We start from the raw sequence: 21257 nt of genomic DNA on the forward strand, positions 1-21257 counted from the left end.
GGAGGACTGAGACGGGTCGGAGGAGAACCGGTGGGTCAGCGCCTGTTTTAGTCTCTTTCTATTTTATTCTACTTTATATGCTATCTCTACTTTTGTTTTGTTTTTAATAAACGTGTAAGCTAATACAGTTGAACGAATCCTAAAGCTGCTCTTGGTGTTGTTGTTTTTTATTTATATATATATATATAATCAGACAGGATCCTATAAATTGTTTCGATTGAGAGGTGAAATCTTCTGACAGGACCCAGACATGGATGTGAAGGACGAAATGGAAATGTTGGCCACAGCCAAACTCCAACAAAATGGAGATTTAAAGTAGGCCTACTACTCTCTTTTTCTAACCAAGATTTCAAGAGTGATGGTTTTCAAACAGCACCAATTTATATAACAGGTGTCTCAGTTATTCTCTAGAAAAGAATTGTATGCAATTAGACTATATTCATGGATAATGCTTTTTATATCCTCCAGTGAAAGTAAAAATAATGGAAAGAAGAAAGAAAAAGAACCAAAGTTGCCTGTGGTTGGTCCCATTGATGTGGTAAGCTGTCATAATCACACTGTGCTCTCTTTCTGTCAGAACCAGTTGTTCATACAATGTAATTATTCTTTTGAAGTAGCCTAGTTAATTTAGCTTTATTTTTCACTATCTACAGTCTATTTTTTTCTACTGTTTTATATTGCTATAAAATGCAATTGAAATGTTGTGTAGTGTGTGTGTGTGTGTGTGTGTGTGTGTGTGTGTGTGTGTGTGTGTGTGTGTGTGTGTGTGTGCGTGTGTGTGTTCGAAACAACGGAAAATACGATAAAGGCTGCGTGTAGTATGATCTTTTAGGCATAAAAGGTGTGTGTGTGTGTGTGTGTGTGTGTGTGTGTGTGTGTGTGTGTGTGTGTGTGTGTCGAGGTTTGTGTGAGTATGTGAAGTAAGAGGAGGAGGCCGGTAGAGAAGACGGGGGGGGTGCGACACATCCTCCTGTTGTTTTGGTTTGACTCCAACTGTCCCCTGTTGTGAGAATATAATGGAGTTTAAAGTCGCTCCCCGTTCTGATTGCATAATTCAAATTGTTTACACCCTAAAAATTATCATGAGCATCCACAACATCTAAGATACTGATTTCTGCTGTTCTGTCGTTGGTCTTTCCAAACTCTCTCCTTTATGTGAGTGTAGTTTAGGTTTGCAGATGGCTTGGACATTGTGTATATCCTGGCTGGGACAGTCTGTGCCATTATCCACGGTGTAGTGCTTCCTCTTATGTGTATTGTGTTTGGGGACATGACAGACAGCTTTATAGGGGACTCCATGATGGGCCAAATCAACACAACCCACCCCAGTGAGTTTTCAGTAACAGACATGGGCACACAAAATTCCCTAAAATAAATAAATATGGTGTGATGCGTATAACAATGTCTTTTGTTACCTTGTGTCTTCAGATGTCACCCACATACCGAGTAACAGCACCCTACAGGAGGACATGACGACGTAAGACTTTATATGATTAGCAGCAGCAGAGCAAGCTGTTGTTGTCGGGTGAAAATGTCTCCAAAATGTTGAATTTAATGTTGATATTTGTGTTTTTTACTTTCATAAGTGCAGGAAGGTCAGGGAACTTGCAGTGGTTTCTGTAGACATAAAATGACATCAATTATGGATTTTTTGTCACTTGAATCATCCATTGCCAACTTCCACTTTATCAGACTAATTAGATAGTTACCAGTTTTCTAAAGAAAGTCTAAGCAGTAGTTTTTAAGTCATATGTGTCACAATTCTTCTCTTTCCTTAAGGTTTGCCATCTACTACTCTATCATGGGTTTTGTCGTGGTGGTGGCAGCCTATGGGCAGGTGGCTTTATGGAGCCTTTCAGCCGGTCGGCAGGGCACACGCATCCGCAAGTTGTTTTTTCACAGCATCATGAAGCAGGACATCGGCTGGTTCGATGTCACTGAAATAGCAGAGCTCAACACACGTCTCACAGAGTGGGTAACATATTTAACTTTTAAGTTTGTTTTGTTGAACCAACAGTTGAACAGAAAGATATTCAATTTACTATCATAGAAGACTATATAACAGCAAATATCATTCCAATATACCCACTGCTATAATTATGAGTCATATCTGTAGGCCTCTCTCTCTCCTTTTCTTTATTTCTCTCTCTGTTCTCAAATTCAAATTCAAAGGGGCTTTATTGGCATGAAAGTTTCAATAACAATGTTGCCAAAGCAACAACATACAATTTGTCCAAATATTTATAACAATAAACAGTTATTTAACCATTAACAATATTATAATGGGTTTATATTAATTATATAATTCGATTTACATACATAAAAAATACATACATAAAAACAAAAGTTATTAGGCAATATGAAACAAAAACAAAAAAATGAAATTCTAATAAAAATAGACAGAAAGACATTAAGACATTAACATTAGATATACACTCTCTCCCTTCCCCCTACCCGTAGCTTCAGAGGCAGAGCCAGGTTCTGTCTGAGGTTTCTGCCTGTTAAAAGGAAGTTTTTCTTTGCTGATTTCGCACCAAATGCTTGCTCTTGTTGGAATTGTTGGGTTTCTGTACATTATAGAATGTGGTCTAGACCTCTAGTAATTGTCTATCTGTAAATTGTCCTGAGATGACTTCTATTATGATTTGGCACTATAAATAAAACTGAATTCAAAATGTATTTGAAATAGCCTATTCCCACTTGAGATGCTGGAACCAGTGAATTTTGGGCATTTTTTCTTAAAAAAAAAAATCTTTTTTACAATTAAATGATAATGATAATTTTCTGTTGATCGAATTTATTATTTCATCTCTTCTGTTAAATGGCTTCCATTTCTGACATCAAAAAGAAAAACATCTTTGCTTTCAGGATTTCTTTCATTATCGTAAAATAAAACATTTAATATAAAGTTAAAACATTAAAGTCAGGATTAATAAAGTTTCACAGAAAAATGGTTTTCCTTTCATTTGTAAAACATAAATGTTGCAGTACTCTGAAGATCATGAGTGGACATGTTTATATTTGCATTGGCAGTGATGTCTATAAGATCCAAGAGGGTATTGGCGACAAGGCGGGGAAGCTTATCCAGGCCTTCGTCAGCTTCATCACTGCCTTCACCATCGGCTTCGTCAAAGGCTGGAAACTCACTCTCGTCATCCTGGCTGTGAGCCCTGCGCTGGGCATTTCAGCCGGACTTTTCTCTAAGGTGAGCTTCTCTTCGTTGTCTTTGTGTTGCTCATTCAAAATTCACCTTCTCTTTGTCCATCTTTTAGCCTTTCTCTTGCTATCCATTTGTTGATCATAAGGACACAGCTTCCCTGCTGGTATTTTTAAAAACTTTTTTGTTTTTCTCCTTGTCTGATTAGGTGCTGGCGTCTTTCACTTCTAAAGAGCAGGCTGCATATGCCAAAGCTGGAGCTGTGGCAGAAGAGGTGCTCTCTAATATCAGGACAGTGTTTGCCTTCAGTGGGCAGGACAGAGAAATCAAGAGGCATGTACATTATGTTATACATATATTTTTTATTGTTAGGCATATAATTTGTGTGTGTGTGTGTGTGTGTGTGTGTGTGTGTGTGTGTGTGTGTGTGTGTAGGTAGTCCACCGCTGATTCTCAACTTATTAACAAGTCAGTGGATATAATCACATCGATTCTCTCAATAGTGTGACAAATATTCAATGTTTGAGTTAATGTCATTCCCAGATCTGTGGTTATAATAATACAACGTTATTTGTATGGCACATGTCTTACAAAAAGGTGGAATACACTGTGCTTCACAAAAGATGAAAAAAAACATAAAAAACAGATGCAAAAAGTAGGGACATTAAAAACAAAGAACAGATATTTAACGCCAAATAAGATTGATAGTAAATCAACAAATGAAGGCTGTGTGCGGGGTATAATATAGCATTAGTAGTTTCTAGGTATTTTCAGTCACCTACCTGCTAGCTAAATATCTGTGCTGGAATATCCAAATCTAAAGTGTTGCCCTTAAATTACAACAAGATTTTGACATTATGAGACCACATGTGGTTATTTTCTACTCAACAAAGCAAAACGTCTGTGCAGGGCAAATCATTCTTGGTTTATAAACTGATCAAAGTCCAAGAAATAGCCCCTGCAAAAGTCGGAAACTGGATGAACCCCATAAAAAACCCATATAATGACATTTGTGTTTTCTACTGATGCAACATTTGTTGATGCCAAAGGGCCATGCAAAGTTAAATATAAATTAGATTGCAATCACACAATCTAATTTATATTTAACTTTGCTTTCCATTGAACTAGTATTTATGCTTATGTATTTGTGTGTGTTGCATCACAGATATAATAGGAACTTGGAGGATGCAAAGAGCATGGGAATAAAGAAGGCGGCATCTGCTAACTTTTCCATGGGCTTCACCTTCCTGATGATCTACCTGTCCTATGCTCTGGCCTTCTGGTACGGGAGTACACTCATTCTGAGTAAGGAGTACACCATTGGAACTTTACTCACTGTGAGTAGACACATTATGATGGAATTTCTAACAATTCCCCTTTAAGGGAGACTCTGAAAAAAAAAGGTTGCTGTAACTAACACTGGTGTGTGTGTGTGTGTGTGTGTGTGTGTGTGTGTGTGTGTGTGTGTGTGTGTGTCTTCTTACTTCTTAAGGTGTTCTTCGTTGTGCTTATTGGAGTGTTCATTTTGGGACAAACCTCTCCAAACTTGCAGACCTTTTCCAGTGCCCAGGGAGCTGCATATAAAGTGTACAACATTATTGATCATGTAAGAAATGCAACATTGATTGAATGATCTTTTTGCTGCTGGACAGTTGTCAGTTTGTATTACTGAACATGCACCGCTGTACTCTGGCACTGTGGGAAGCCGCTTTGATGCAGCCGACAACTTGCAGTCAGACATGTTGGATTTTGCTCTAATTGGAGCACCTGCTGTCAGGTCATCTGGTTGATATTGCACAGCTGTGGCTCTACCCTTCTTGAAATTAACCGTGAATGTACTGTGAGGTTAAATAAGGTGTCAGTATTACACCCTTATCACACATGTATAGCGGCTTCCTTGTCATGGCATGTCTTTGACTATACATCAGTGGATTTAAAATGGTCAATATAGCTTCAGAAACATGCAGCATAACTTGTTGAACCACTTCTAGGGTCCGACAATGTCTCGTCTCCAGCTATTCTGGGACGTGCCTGTGTTTAGTTAAAGTGCCCCTGTTAGTCTTTCACTGTGACAACACACTCATCATCAAATGAATACAAATACTAGTAAGCAGTTAGCACACAGCCTCAAGCTAAACTGAAAAAGTATGGAATCTTCTCTCAGGGCTTTCTCCCATTTGACTTGACCTTGGTTTTAGCTTTAATATTATTATCTATTATTTGAATTACTATTATATTGTGTCTCTATTTTGTCTTTTCTCATGAAGCACTTTACGACGTCTGATATACAAAGGTGCTTTATAGATACACTTTCTACTGTCTAGTCTGAATTACAGAAGGGTGAGGCCTCCAAGAGGTACATAAAACGTCTCAGCTCAACCTTTGAGGGACAATAGTGGTGTGTGTGTTTATCCGCACTGAGAGAAGCAGTGATAACAAAGAGAGATTTTTAAATATGCTCCCCCTAACATGGAGGGCTAACAGCCTTCCTCCCATTGTCTGTTTGAGGTTGTGAAAAGAATCAGGTTCTTATCTAAATGTGGCCAAACTACAAACGAGAACAGAGCTGAGTTTTCAGAAGTAAAAATATTGTTATAACTCTTGACTCAATAGACGCCGATCATCGACAGCTATTCAAAGGCTGGCTTCAAGCCTGATTTCATCACAGGAGACATAGAGTTCAAGAATATCCATTTCAGCTACCCCTCCAGACCAGACGTCAAAGTACGTTCCCCATAGACTCTGTTTACTGAACTCTAAAACAGACATCATATTACTTACAACCTGTATCTCATAACTGACATTGCTTTCATTTGTAGATATTAAATAACCTGTCTCTGAGCATAAAAAGTGGACAAACCATTGCCTTGGTGGGTAGCAGCGGCTGTGGTAAAAGCACCACAATCCAGCTGCTGCAGAGGTTCTACGATCCTCAGGAAGGATCTGTAAGTAATATGTCAAAACCAGTTAATTCAAAGGATTGATTCAGTAGTCGTCATTATATCCAGTTTGCTGTAGTTAAGGAATTAAAAGAGTACTCAACTGATTTATTCCTATAACATTTTGTTATTTAATTAGAGAAGGTTTCACATGAAGTAAAAGATCAAGGGTTTTGTTTGTTTCAAATTTGTTTCAAATCGTGTATACGCTGTGTCACAGCGGTAAGTGCTGTGTCTGTTTGACTCTGGTATTTTAGGTAACTGTTGACGATCACGACATCCGTACTCTTAACGTCCGCTACCTGAGAGAGATGATCGGAGTGGTGAGTCAGGAGCCCATCCTCTTTGCCACTACCATCACTGAGAACATCAGATACGGCCGACCTGACGTGACGCAGTGGGATATCGAACAAGCTGCCAAGGAGGCTAACGCTTACGACTTCATCATGAACCTTCCTGATGTATGACTGTATTTATGACTCCCTGTCCTCTGTACTTGTCAAGAACTCTGTCCACAGCTTGCTAATACTGAGACTCTTATCGTTGAGCAGAAGTTTGAGACGATGGTTGGAGACCGAGGGACTCAAATGAGTGGAGGACAGAAGCAGAGGATTGCGATTGCTCGAGCTCTAGTCCGCAACCCAAAATTCCTTTTGTTGGACGAAGCCACATCTGCTCTTGATGCTGAGAGCGAGACTATTGTGCAAGCTGCACTCGACAAGGTACAAACACACCCAGACAAATGCTCTGCCTCATTCAGAACACAGCATTAGGGCTTATTATGCACTTTGACACTGACACAGACATTTTGAAGAAAAGCAGTTAAAATACTTAATATAAATTAGATTACTTTTATGTTTACTACTTTCTTTGTCGACACCAATGGTGTGGCCCTACAGATGGCAATGCTGGTCCGTCTGTCGGTCAGTCCACGACTTAAGGCCTGACAGAAATATCCATCCATTGCCATGAAATGTTGTACACTTGTCTTCTAGAGCCAACAGCAGGTTGACATCTTTGGTTTTTAGTGAATTGTCTCTTGACCATGGCTGTATTAAGGAAAACTTCCACGCGTTCCAAGATGGCACCCCATTCATTCGTATCAAAGCTTTCACAGGCTTCCTCACGCCGAAAGACTTCCTTTGGTTTAGCCAGCTGATTTACTGTTTGCTCCGCACACACGAATGGGATTAAATAATGTCATCACACAGCTCCTCTAGACGCAAAATCTATTGGACCTAATGGACCAAATCATGATAATAGAAAACATAATTTCACTGTGTTTGTGACACTCAAAAATACCATTCCTTTTCTCATGTATGGGGAAAAGTATTTTTGGGCCGGTGTGCATCAAATGATGATGCACGAGTGTGGCAGCAAAATTGCCTTACAAACGTGCGTCACTTTGTAACACACATTATAATGCTCGCCTAACTGCTAGCGTGGCATGCCCTCATACTCTGCAACTGCCTAGCTAGCAGTACTTACTGCGCATGTGTGACTCCAAACAAGATGCCTCACTCTGTAGCTAAAACAGAGGGCTCAACACACAGGGGGAAAAGAGGAGCTGCAGCAATGTGCAGTACAACAAATATATGGTGTTTTCTGAAATTAAACCACATAAACCTATTCTGGTACAACCTCTAAATACAATTATGAACCTGAAAATGAGCATAATATGAGCACTTTAATAATACCTTCCAAAACGGCAGGCATTACGGCACTCGGGGACAGCTTCGATATACCAGACGTAGGCTATATAAGATTTAACAGAACTATATGTATTATATCCAAACAAGCCTTAGTGATAAAGTTGAAGATTATATATAATATTTATGAAAAAAACACTTATAGCTGTCTGCCATTTCCCTCTGGAAACAGCAGGTTTCCCCCAGAGTGGCGAGGACCTGTATTTGGACATGTTTTGTCACGAACAGTATTAAAGTTCAGACTGATAACGAGGACATTAAGTGTAACGATTGTGCGAGAGCAAACGGCTGTATTTTCAGACTTTGACATTTGATGATATATGCACAGTTTTAAAGACAGATATTTAGTTACTGTGTTCTGCAGTTATCTAATGGTAGGGTATTTGATGCTATCCTGTAATCCATGGAATCGGGCCATCTCCTCCTCCTGCGCTCCGTAGCAGATAATGTGACGGTGAGACAGCGGCGATTAAATATTAAGAACAAAATTTTATTTAAGATTTGAGTTGGATTTTACAAGGTGTTTATGGAACAATTATCACTCGGTATAATCGCAAATAACACCGCTGGATTTAATCTTAATGGTAACATGGATGATATGGAGTGAAAAAATGAGGCATCAATACTTGAAAATATTACGAGTAATTGTTATTCCCATTTACTTTCTGCAGTCTGACTTCAGTTCACCACCTCACCACATTCTCCCGTCAAGATTGTTTTTATAAATCACAACCTTTGCGTGGGAAGTGGCGTACGCACATATTCAGCCCCGTTTTGTGCGTACGCCACGTTTATAAATGAGACCCCAGAGCTGTCCTGTAGGCTTGGTCTACAAAAATATTGGATATGGATATCCATGGTATACCATATGTCCTATTGGCAGAACTAATGGCATGTTAATCAGCTTCATTATGGGAAACATCAGCATGTTGTTATTGTAAGCATGTTAGCATGCAGATGTTAGCATTAGCACAAAGCACCACTTTGCCTAAGTACAGCCTCAAAGAGCCACAGGCCATAGGCTAGATGGCACCCCATTCATTCGTATCAAAGCTTTCACGGGCTTCCTCACGCCTAAAGACTTCCTCTGGTTTAGCCAGCTGATTAGTGATTTACTGTTCACTCCGCACACACATGAATGGGATTAAATAATGTCATCACACAGCTCCTCTAGACTTTTAGTCTTATCACTAATATTAAAATGTGTCCACTGCAAACATGTTGTACGTTCATAAACTGTATGTATAATTTTAGCTCCTTCTTGTAAATATAAGCAAAGACACAAAAACTTGGACACATATCATTGTGTGCAGGTCCGACTGGGTCGTACCACCATAATTGTTGCCCACCGCCTCTCAACCATCAGAAATGCTGACGTCATCGCTGGCTTTCAGAATGGTAATGTTGTAGAGCTGGGGACTCACAGCCAACTGATGAAGGAACAGGGAGTCTACCATACACTGGTCACCATGCAGGTAATATAGACACATAAACACGTTGACACCCCATTTGGTTTGGCTGGAGCTCAGTTACTTTGTCATTTCAGAATGGCCAGTCTTTGATATTGTTTGTTTCTGTGGTCTCTTCCTGCCACAGACCTTTCAGAAAGCCAAAGACTGGGAGGAGGCAAAGTGGGAGCTTTCTGCGGATGAGAAGAGCCCTTTAGTCAAGTCCCTCTCTCAGTCTTCTCTACACAGGAGGAAGTCAACAAGAGGTTCCTCCTTTGCTGCCTCAGAGGGAGAGAAAGAGGTGCAAAAGCTCCAGGATCACGCGATAGAAGAAGTGAGCTGTGGTGCAACATCTCTGGGGTTTGAAAATCTGGGTCAACATTGTCAACATGGTCTATGCAAGCCAAACCAAATTATATACTCTCATAGTCCAACCCCACCATTACCTTAAGTCCATTTACCGTTAGTCAAGTTAGACTTTTTTTTTGGTCCTCAACAGGTTTTGGTGATAAATGCATGGGTGAGGTAATTAGACCTGTGTCCTCTCTCTCTTCTCTGCTCAAGCTAACTCTTTTAGATCCAGGTTCTTCCCATTATGACAAATCAGGGCTGTCTCTTCCCTATTTAATTTGTCCTTGCTCTCGAACCCTAGCTACAAAAAATCCTGCCAAATCAATACCAATTATTACGTGTGTTCTGAGGGAGAATGGATGGCTCTCTGGTGACAAACTCAACCTTTACCACTAAACTCTGTAGCCAAGGGTATGTCATAGTCACAGTTTTCATTCAGGGTTGTAATGTTGAACTGGATAGGTGGTCCCATCTTTTTCTGTTGGGTAAAATAAGTAAGGAATAATGTAGAGCCAGCCGGTCATTATTGCAAATTAACTTTCCTGCTACGCACCACTCTCCGTAGAAGAGTATGACAAAATATATCGAGAAAATGGGACTACCTCAATTCCAAGATGACTATGCAGCCTCTCCTTAGTACAATCTGTTAACTCTGATAGTGATACAGATGGAACAGGCTTAGAGCTATTCCATTCTTAGCAAATCTCATATTTTCTGCCTTACCCCTGGCTCTAAACTACGTAAACGATAACCCTATTGTAAAGAAAATTGTCCAAAATTAGAAAATATTTTTGATGACTCTGTACTAGCTAACCACTCTTTCCCTTCATCTTTCCCCACATTCCAGCAGTTACATACTAAATTCAGTTTACCACAGTCTCCCTTTCTGAATCTCTTCCTGAAGAAAAACAGGAGAGGTAGAGGGAAAGGAGATGTGACTCAGCTGTTTTTCCTCTTTCTGTAGGATGAAAATGTTCCCTCTGTGCCGTTCCATAAATTGATGCATCTCAACCTTCCCGAGTGGCCGTACATTTTTGTGGGGACCATCTGTGCTATCATTAACGGAGCAATGCAGCCACTGTTCGCGATCATCTTCTCCAAGATCATCACTGTATGTTACTCTTAGTATCTGTGTACCACAAAAGTTTTTTTTAATGCTTCCTGTTAATTGCAACATTTGTCAAATGTTGCCAAAAGCTACACATTAGCTGTTTTTTCCTCTCCTCTCAGGTGTTTGCACATCCAGATCAAGCGGTTATCAAGCAAAGAGCCACATTCTTTTCTCTGATGTTTGTCGTTATTGGAGCTGTAACCTTTGTCGCCATGTTTCTACAGGTATGCATGTACACACACACACACACACACACACACTTTCATGCACATTCATTTCCCAGGTGTTTTCATTGCCCTCCAAGGAATAGTTTGACATTTTGGTAATACACTTATTTGTTTTCTTGCTGAGAGTTTGATGAAAAGATGATAAGATACCACTCAAAAAAAGGAAAGAACAGAGCCAGAATAACTGTTTCCTCTGTTTCCAGTCATTGTGCTAAGCTAGGGTAACTGTCTTCTGGCTGTTGTTGTACATTTACTGGACAGACATGAGGGTGATATCAGCTCGATGGTGTTTTAAGCCCCCAACGTCTCCTTTCAGGCAGTGCTGCGACCGTTGACTTCAAGGCACCTAACCCTAACCCTAACCATAACCATAACCATTGCCTAATCCTAGTGCCTTCCAGGCCGCGCTGCCTGGAAGGAGACGTTGGGGGCTTAAAACACAGATAAACGTGATATAAATCTTCTCATCTAACTATGGTTAGAAAGCTAATAAGCAAATTTCCCAAAATGTCAAGCTGTTTCTTAAACCATATATGCCTCAACCCAAAGATTACTTTAATTTTACTTACTCACATTATAACTATAACTAAGAATGGTTAGAAATTAGACTTCTCTTTATTGATCCTTTTGGGATGACTCCCGCAAGGAAATTAGATTTCCAGCATACAAAACACTCTTTAAATAAAGAGGTATAAAAAAATACAGTATAGAAAAAAATACAGTATAAGAATAACAATGACAATAAACTTTTAGCTAAATATTTTTTACAAAAAGTAAACAATAAACTACAGATAAATATATATATATCTATATATATATATAGGACTATGTATGGTATTGTGTTATTGTACAGTTAATAAATAAATGGCATTTAGCATAAATTAGCAGTTAAGAGCAGTTAGAGTGTCCAGGTATGTATGTGAGTAGATATTAATTTATTGCACAGTGAATGAGTGAGTGGCTACCACTCCTTCCCTTCCTTCCTGTTCTGAAGGAAATGTGGAAACCTTGATACCTCTCACACAGACTTACAGTATGATATAACGAGAGTGCTGTTGTAGTATAAACACATGCAGGTGATGTGACAGAAGTTCATGCCAGTGTTCAGGTGTGCTCATGTCTTCTGTGTAAACTTTCAACAGGGTTTCTGTTTTGGTAAATCTGGAGAGATTCTGACCCTCAAACTAAGACTGGGGGCCTTTAAGGCCATGATGAGACAGGTGAGTGTAACCAGCTCTATATGGGAGCAGGTTCTAGTATTTGTAATAACTAATTAGTTCTAAGTCGCAGTCTTGCCTCTCTTTCTCTCTACTCTGCTATCTCTCTGTCGAGAGTAAGGTTTTCCAGAAATTCAATTCTTTTCCAAACTTTAACTTTGTTGATTATTAAGTAATGTTTAATGTTACAGTAAAGTGAGGTTTTCAGGAGGTCTGCAGTATTTTAGTATTTTAATTCTAAGTAAATGTATTCTATTTTCATGGCCAATTGAAAATGTTAATCCCTGTTAACTTGTAGGACCTCAGCTGGTTTGACAACACCAAAAACAGTGTTGGAGCACTCACTACGAGACTGGCCACAGACGCAGCCCAAGTACAAGGGGTTAGTCTCAACAACACACACACACACACACACACACACACACACACACACACACAGAACTAACAAAGCTATCAGAAAATCAGTGGTCTTGTTATCTGCTTTGTTCCCATCTTTTACGTCTGCTCAGGCTACAGGAGTACGTATGGCCACGCTGGCCCAGAACATAGCTAACATGGGCACCAGTCTGATCATTTCTTTTGTGTACGGCTGGGAGCTGACCCTGCTCATTCTGGCTGTGGTGCCCTTAATGGCACTGGCTGGAGCTGTGGAGATGAAGGCACTCACTGGTTATGCTACTAAGGACAAGAAGGAGCTGGAGAAGTCTGGAAAGGTAGGGATTCAGTGGGGATTTACCAGAGTAACAAGCATAATTTGTGGGCATCAGCATATTTGTTTCTACAATGTATGGTTTGTTTCTACAGATTGCTACAGAGGCCATCGAGAATATCCGTACTGTTGTCTCTCTTAACAGAGAACCCACGTTTGAGGCTTTGTATCAGGAAAACCTCAAAATACCATTCAAGTATGAAAAATAACATTAATTAAACCACAGATCCATCATCTCCATGGGATATATAAACAAAAATATATGTATTTTAAAATCAATTTTGATTAATTTGAGGAGTGCTCTATTTGATGCCATCTTTCTCTTCCTCTCTGTACAGGAACTCACAGAAGAATGCCCATGTGCATGGCATTACCTTCTCCTTAACCCAGTCCATGCTCTACTTCGCTTATGCAGGCTGTTTCCGCTTTGGAGCTTGGCTCATTCAGGAAGGAAGGATGGATATTGAGGGAGTATTCCTGTAAGTGTCCCCATGACTTTGTCTTTTAATCAGGAGATTACGTTTTAGTTTATGTTAGAGAAGAACAGTTTGCATGCACTGGTAGGTTACAGAAGGTAAAATCAGACAAAAGCATTGTTGGGAGGAGAGGCTGTTTATATGGCTTATAATTATAACCCTGGCCTGAAGTATGCGAGGGAACGCTGTAAATGGGTTGGCTTCAAACCCAGCGGACATAGTCCCACAAGACACCTGCACCTTTGGTCATCCAACAGACACACACACACACACACGTGTTTTAGGCTGCAAACGTAACATAACGTGTGATATTGTTGAGGAGGAGCCATCCACCTTCATTTATATTCTGCTTGTTACACAAAGAGAAAGTCCAAAGGTCATTGCACCATGGGCTTCTGAAGGAAGATAAAACTATAAAACAAAGAAATATTAACTTCTCACCCCATGAAGCATTTTATGTAAACGCATGCATTGTAAACCCTCAGATTTGTATTACTTTCCAAAGGTTTTCAAAGACACCCAGTGTGTCAGGCTGAATGATATGAAATGTATTTATAGTGATGCACAAGACATCTAGAATTGTCTATTTGGTGTTATTGTGCTATAATAAAAAAATAAATCATTTGAGATAAATAAATATTTCACTCAATATCAGAATGATGTAGCTTATAAAAATAACAAGCAGATACATAATACATGTATTGTATGAAATGTTATCAGTGTCAAAACAACACTAAGTCTACAGCCATGCCAATATCAGTGTGAGGCTTCACACACAGCGGCGCTTGGAGCTAAATGCTAACATCAGCATGCTAACATGCTCACATGACAAAGCTAACATGCTAATGTTTAGTAGATATATCACAATCACCACCATCTTGGTTTGGTGTGTTAGCATGCTAATATTTGCTAATTTAAAGTCAAGCTGAGGCTGATGGGAATGCCATTAGTTTAGCAGGGTTTTGGTTATAAAGCAAAGTATTTGACAAAATGAAGGGATACTTAAATCTTAGCCACATTTCACAGCAATCCATTTAATATTTGTTATGAATTTTCACTGAAAACCACAAATGTCAATCTCATGGTGGCGCTATAGGAAAAGTCAGGAGATCACAAAAGTCAGTAAAATGAATCCTCTGGGCACCATGACATTTTTTAGGGCAATCCATCCAATAGTTGTTGACATATTTCAGTCTAAACCAAAGTGGTGGACCGACTGCACGACCATCATTGCCATCCCTAAAACCATGTTGCTAAAAACTGCAAAATCTAAGTTGGAACCAATTATGGGTAAATTAAAAGAGGATATAGAGAACATCAGGTGGCTATAATGTAAAAGTTAATTCATCTTTTTCCATTTAACATTTAATAGAACTTGTCATTGGTCCATGTTAGCTTAGCCTTATTTATGTAATGCCATTTAACACTCTGCTGACTCGTAAATGTGAAAGGTAAAAGGTGCATTTGACTTCCTCTCCCAGTGTGATTTCGGCTGTTCTGTACGGTGCCATGGCTCTCGGAGAAGCCAACTCCTTTGCTCCAAACTATGCTAAGGCCAAAATCTCAGCTTCACACCTCATGATGCTGCTGGACAAAGAGCCCGCCATTGACAATCTTTCACAGGAGGGAGAGTCACCGGTATAAAACAAAAAGCCCCACAAACCAAACACGACACTTATAATACAGCTATTTACACACATGTACAATAACATACCACTCTCTTGTGTCATCTCTTAAAACCCCAGGACAAATTTGATGGTAATGTGCACTTTGACAGTGTTAAGTTTAACTACCCTTCACGCCCTGATGTGCCCATCCTCCAAGGGATGAATCTGAAGGTGAAAAAGGGAGAGACTCTGGCCTTGGTGGGGAGCAGCGGCTGTGGTAAGAGCACCACCATCCAGCTGCTGGAGAGGTTCTACGATCCCAGAGAGGGGAGAGTGGTGAGAAGACAAATATACACCCACGCTCTGTGTAACTGGCTGATTAACACTTGTGCCTCTTCACCTACTGTCAGCTAGCTAAAGGTTAGCTAACCAGTGTGTTTATGGCTGTTTTACAGCACTGTACTGGGACTTAGAGACTGGACGAGGCTAGCGTAGCATGTGTTTTTATCTTTACTGCACCAACAGGTTAGGGTTAGGGTTAATCTTGATGGGATTCCTGTTGTTGCGGTGGTCTTCTGATAGAGAAAAGAAGGATATTGATTGCTATCTTAAGGTCATAAACCCTTATGAGTCATCGAGGAAGAGGTGAAGTTACCCTGCCCGGAGGAAGCCCGGAGCCCCCGTCTGGAGCCAGAACCAGATGGAGGGCTCGTCAGTGAGCGCCTGGTGGCCGGGTTTTCCACGAAGCCCGGTCGGGCACAGCCTGAAAAAGCAACGTGGCACCTCTTTCCATCCCATGGGCCCACCACCTATGGGAGGAACCGCTGGGGGCGGGAGCGCTGCCACACGGGTGGCAGTGAAGGTCAGGAGCCTTGACGGACCAGACCCGGGCGGCAGAGGCTGGCTCTGGGGACGTGGAATGTCACCTCTCTGTGGGGGAAGGAACCGGAACTTGTGTGGGAGGTGGAGCGCTACCAATTAGATCTGGTGGGGCTTACCTCTACGCACAGTCTTGGTTCTAGAACCATACTCCTGGATAGGGGTTGGACTCTTTTCTTCTCCGTAGTTGCCCAGAGTGTGAGGGGCCGGGCGGGTGTGGGGATACTCACAAGCCCCTGACTGAGCGCCGCTACGCTGGAGTTCCCCCCCGGTGGACAAGACGGTTGCCTCCCTATGCCTGCGGGTTGTGGTGGAGGGGAAACCTTCTTGGAGACCTTGAATGGAGTCCTGTATGGGGCTCCAGTGGGGCTCCATAGTTCTGCTGGGGGACTTCAACGCGCACGTGGGCAATGATGGAGGCACATGGAGAGGCGTGATTGGGAGGAACGGCCTCCCTGATCTAAACCAGAGTGGTTGTTTATTGTTGTAGTCATAGATTGTCTATAATGAACACCATGTTTGAACATAGGGATTCTCATAAGTGTACTTGGTACAAGAGCACCCTAGGCCAAAGGTCAATGATCGAATTTATAATCGTTTCATCTGATCTGAGGCCCTATGTTTTGGACACTCGGGTGAAGAGAGGGGCGGAGCTGTCAACCGATCACCATCTGGTGGTGATTTGGGTCAGGGGATGGGGGAAGACTCTGGACAGACCTGGTAAGCCCAAACGGGTAGTGCGGGTAAATTGGGAACGTCTGGAGGAGGCCCCTGTCCGACAGACTTTCAACTCACACCTGTAGAGGCTGGGGGCAATGAACCCGAGTGGACAATGTTCAAAGTTTCCATTGCTGAAGCTGTGGCGGGGAGCTGTGGTTTTAGGGTCTTAGGTGCCTCAAGGGGCGGTAACCCACGAACACCGTGGTGGACACTGGTGGTCAGGGAAGCCGTCCGACCAGTCGGAGCTGGTTAATGTGGCTCGGGAAAGGGAAGTTTGGGGTCCCCTGCTGGAGCTGCTGCCCCCGCGACCCGAACCCGGATAAGCGGACGAAGATGGATCTTAAGGTCACTTTTTTAAAGCCCCTCTTCAGCTTTTTAAAAAATATTTTCAAGTGATGCACAATATTTTTTAAAACAAACTCACAGATAATCATCATCCAACTGCTCCTTGGCTCTGTGGAGCTTTATTCTGTTTTTCACCATTGTTTAGGTTAGCCGGCCCACGGTCACAGCTCACATTAAAGGGAAAATTGGATGTTCAATCAGTACTGATGGTATATGTAGTCTATTGGAGAAATAAATGGCAGCTGTGCCTTAGGTACCACGATGCATTGCACGCTAGCGGCAACTTCGCTTGCAGCTATGGCCGGCTTAGCGGCTGAGCCCCAGAGACACAGAGAACATTGGAAAGTGCAGTAGGCTTTTTTAAAAAAAAAAATGTAAGATTATTTTTTGGGCATTTCTGCCTTAAATGGATAGGACAGCTAGATATGAAAGGGGAGAGAGAGGGGGAAGACGTGCAGGAAATCATCACAGGTCGGACTCGAACCCTGGACCTTCTGCGTCGAGGAATAAACCTGTGCGCCTGCTCTATTAACTGGCCACACAGCAGCAGGCTTTTTTACATCATCCCTCATTCAGATGGATATGGTTGAAAATCGCTGAAATTTCACTTTAACCTTGTTTTCAGCCACAGCAGGCAGCTATTTTCAGCAAATAAGCTCTAAACACCTACTGCACACTAACCACGTGTTAACACAGACAAAGTTAGCAACTAGCTGGTAAACATAGTGGTGTGTTTAGCAGCTAAAGAGGCAAATATTTTACTCAGGAGTTAGGGGAAACCAAAACTATCCATTATTACATGACAACAAGCTCCACAACTCCTTCTACAATAATTACTGCTAACATTTTCTTCTTCAGCTGCTGGACAATATAGATGCAAAACAGTTGAACATCCACTGGTTGAGATCCCAGATAGGCATCGTATCCCAGGAGCCTGTGCTGTTCGACTGCACCTTGGCCGAAAACATCGCCTATGGAGACAACAGCCGCACTGCAACCCTGGATGAGATAAAGGAAGCTGCTACAGCTGCCAACATTCACAGCTTCATAGAAAGCCTGCCACAGGTAACTGCTGTGATGGTTCTGATGTTTTCATTAATGCTCTGTTCTCAGTCATGACATAGCCACAAATAAAGGGAAGTGTGATGTTTTTATATCAAGCAGTTTTAAGCTTTACAAAATCTCACAACAGCCCTCTACTGGTACTGGGACAACCTAGAAGCCGTGGACCCTTCCCAATGCCTCTATGTCAGCTCTGCAAAAATGTATGCTAATTTATGTTTATTTTACAAATATTAGCTGTACTTTTTGTGATTAATATTGGACAATGATGATAACATGGCTACGACGAGTCACTCATCAGGATAGGGAAATCAACTGCTAACTGGTCGGTCATAGTTTTCAAATGCAAACATCAGAGAGAAAACGGGAAACGGAGAAAAAGGTGGAAAAGCTGAACTCCAGCTACGACTACGACAAGCTACACCAGCTCTGCATCGGAGGAGGCACCAGGGCAAAGGTGGAGGGATTAAACACCAGCTACAATCCCGGCCACATGGATGTTTTCTGCCAAGCATCCTACTAGCCAATGCACAGGCGACAATAAACAGGATGACTCCGTGCCTGGATCAATTTCCAACGAGATTTCGCACCTCTCACACCCACCAAGAAAGCAGGACTCAAACTGTGTGCTGACCAACTAGCGACAGTGTTCACAATAATATTCAACCTGTCACTGGCTCAGTCTGGCATACCCAGGTGCTTCAAGAAGTCTACCATCATTCCTGTGTCCAAGAAAGAAGACCAACCTGTCTGAATGACTCACTCATCTCTGTAGTGATGAAATGCTTTGAACGACTGGTCAAGGATTACATCTGCTCCTCATTACCCAGCACAGTGGACCCACAGACCCTACAGTTTGTCTACCGTCCCAACCAATCAATGTAAGACGCAATAGCACACATCCTCCATCCCACCCTATCCCACCTGGAAAAGAATGGAAGCTATGCGAGATTGCTGGTCATTGACTTCAGTTCAGTATTTAACACCATAGTTCCTGATGAGTGGTCTGTTTATGTAGAGTGTCGTGAGGATAACAAAGTAGTAACAGTGGTAATTTTATAAAGGGGACCTGAATGTTCACGAAGGTCTTGAATCGTCCCTTCATGCTCTGGACTATAAGGGATCCAAGTGCTGAAATTTGCCCATTCGTACAATTGAACAGTTTTGGCTGCTGTACTTGTTCCTGCTCTCTAGACTAACAGCAACAATATCCCTTCCTAAAGTGATTTTAATGTAAGAGACAGGGGGCAAAATCCACGGTTCTCACTCTGAACATTTGCCGTGTATCCATGCATTTCTTCCTCCTCTCCATCATCGTGTGCTGCATCGTCATCCAGAGAGACTGACAGAAGTATGTAGCAAGCAGATCATGCTTCTTTAGTTTAAAAGTATAACAATATCATGTGCCCCCTCTCTATTTCTCTCTCTGTTTGTATGAGCAGAAGTACGACACTCAGGCAGGTGATAAGGGAGCGCAGCTGTCAGGTGGCCAGAAGCAGCGTATAGCCATAGCCCGAGCCATACTCCGCAACCCTAAATTGTTGCTCCTGGACGAGGCCACCTCTGCGCTTGACACTGAGAGTGAGAAGGTGAGTAATGGAGGGGGAGGGCTAAACTAAGTCACCAGTAACTAAATGATTACTTCCCACAAACGATGCTGGCACCAGTAAGACCAATGAGAAGGAAAATGAAAAAAAAAAAAAAAACTAAAATTAGTTATTTTGCTAAAGTTTTACTTGATTAAAATTGTGTAGAAATATCTGTTAAAGCAGAAAATCTAATTTAAAATGTACTAAGCGCCAGGGCATGGTGCTCCTCCACTGCCACGGAAGGAAGCCAAACACTGTTCATCTGCCCACACAAAGATGACACAGAGCTGCTTTAAAACCGGCAGTATCTCTTTAAGCACTGCACAGAGTAGTTAGTTAGTTAGTTACAGTGTTAAATTAGATCTTTTGTGTTTAAAGAGGAAAAAAATAGTAAAGATATTTTCATTTTATTTTCTATATACTGTGCTCCAATCTTGATCAACCAACACTGATTACAAAACATAAGATATAAATACCAATACGATTATACAATATTCAAAAAGCGATTCAAAAAAAAGAAATAGAATAGCTTACTTAAGACTTATGGGTGTTAATATGGAGCAAACAGCAGTATTTCATGTAGACAAACATAAAAATGAGTGGCTATTTAATCAGTATTAATGCAGTATGTACTCACATTTTAATAACAGTGTTGGAGTGGATGCATAAAGTGTACTCAATGCTCACTGGAAATGAAGTAGTTTCATTCATTCTGCTCTTTCCAGGTGGTTCAGGAGGCGTTGGACGAGGCCAGTAAGGGCAGGACGTGTATCATTGTGGCCCACCGTCTGTCCACCATCCAAAATGCAGACCGCATCGCTGTCTTCCAGGGAGGAGTGGTGGTTGAACAGGGGACACATCAACAGCTGCTGGCCAAGAAGGGAGTCTACCACATGCTGGTCACCACACAGATGGGCCACGGGAGGGAATAAGGGTGCAGAGAGAGGACATAGGGAGCAGTACTACTCTACACAGATTGTTTTTAATCCTGCCCAGCTTCAGTGGGACCGTTGTGGTCTGAATGTGGCCTGGCTTGTTTGGAGATTTGACTCAGGGACCTTTCAGCCTTGTGAGAATCTGTCTTGCAGCTGTACCTCTTTAGGTCACATAGTTTGGTCTCGATCAGACAAGTCACATTTCAGTCAAAAAAGCCAAGTCTAACTTCTTACCACTGTTCATTGGTCGTCACTTTTATGGGCCTTTTTCACAAAAGATATTGACACGTGGCAGTAGGAGTAGCACAGGTGTAAATAATAAAAAAGTGACTGAATTCCATTAGCTGCTTCAGTTTCAGGCTATTGTGCATGCTGGCAGGTCCGAAATTACTGAAGTAGGCTATAGGCCTCCTCAAGTGTAATATTGTGATTATACAACAAAATAAGTGATCAATCTGTATTCATATTGTGGAGCAATTTCCTCTTGAAATACAAAAAACAAAAAACAGACAGGATTTATAGTCCCTCCCTGTTTAGTAAACCAGCCAATTTACCGTGGGATTTATCAATCTGAATAAATCCCGCTCGCACATATAAACACAAAACTGCTTTGCTAACTCCAACGTGTTGTAAGTAAGACATCTGCTGAAAAAGTTATTGTATTCATTAGCATGATTGCCGTACTGTTTAGTTCAAAAACATCCAAAACACCAAAGTATGAAGACATAGCGGACCAGGGGTCCGTTTCAGAAAGCAGGTTTAGTGAAAACTCTGAG

At 41.5% G+C, this 21257-nt stretch overlaps 1 protein-coding gene across 2 annotated transcripts; it reads left to right on the forward strand.

Moving 5' to 3' along the window:
• The first annotated feature begins 250 nt into the window (after positions 1-250).
• abcb4 (ATP-binding cassette, sub-family B (MDR/TAP), member 4) lies at positions 251-20478 on the forward strand. 2 transcript variants are annotated; one of them, XM_078251854.1, is made up of 27 exons: positions 251-315; positions 469-538; positions 1166-1328; positions 1429-1477; positions 1780-1971; positions 3034-3205; positions 3366-3490; positions 4323-4494; positions 4650-4763; positions 5771-5881; positions 5977-6102; positions 6354-6557; positions 6648-6818; positions 9119-9280; positions 9402-9587; positions 10569-10715; positions 10835-10939; positions 12085-12162; positions 12458-12541; positions 12669-12872; positions 12964-13064; positions 13207-13347; positions 14826-14982; positions 15090-15287; positions 17754-17960; positions 19400-19546; positions 20272-20478. In XM_078251854.1, the coding sequence occupies exons 1-27, from the start codon at positions 251-253 to the stop codon at positions 20476-20478; spliced, it is 3858 nt and encodes a 1285-aa protein (XP_078107980.1). The 2 variants fall into 2 exon arrangements, with proteins under 2 accessions (XP_078107980.1, XP_078107981.1); XM_078251855.1 differs by having other exon boundaries at positions 9402-9554.
• The last annotated feature ends 779 nt before the right edge of the window (positions 20479-21257 follow it).

This window comes from Sander vitreus, chromosome 6 (genome assembly GCF_031162955.1).
Source record: "Sander vitreus isolate 19-12246 chromosome 6, sanVit1, whole genome shotgun sequence".
NCBI lineage: Eukaryota > Metazoa > Chordata > Actinopteri > Perciformes > Percidae > Sander > Sander vitreus.

What these genes read in the sequence shown, in the direction of transcription:
- abcb4 (XM_078251854.1), top strand. Translation starts at nt 251, where the DNA reads ATGGATGTGAAGGACGAAATGGAAATGTTGGCCACAGCCAAACTCCAA. An exon ending in ACGATCCTCAGGAAGGATCT is followed by an intron (nt 6,103 to 6,353) that starts GTAAGTAATATG and finishes CTGGTATTTTAG; the next exon opens with GTAACTGTTGACGATCACGA. An exon ending in ATACACTGGTCACCATGCAG is followed by an intron (nt 9,281 to 9,401) that starts GTAATATAGACA and finishes TTCCTGCCACAG; the next exon opens with ACCTTTCAGAAAGCCAAAGA.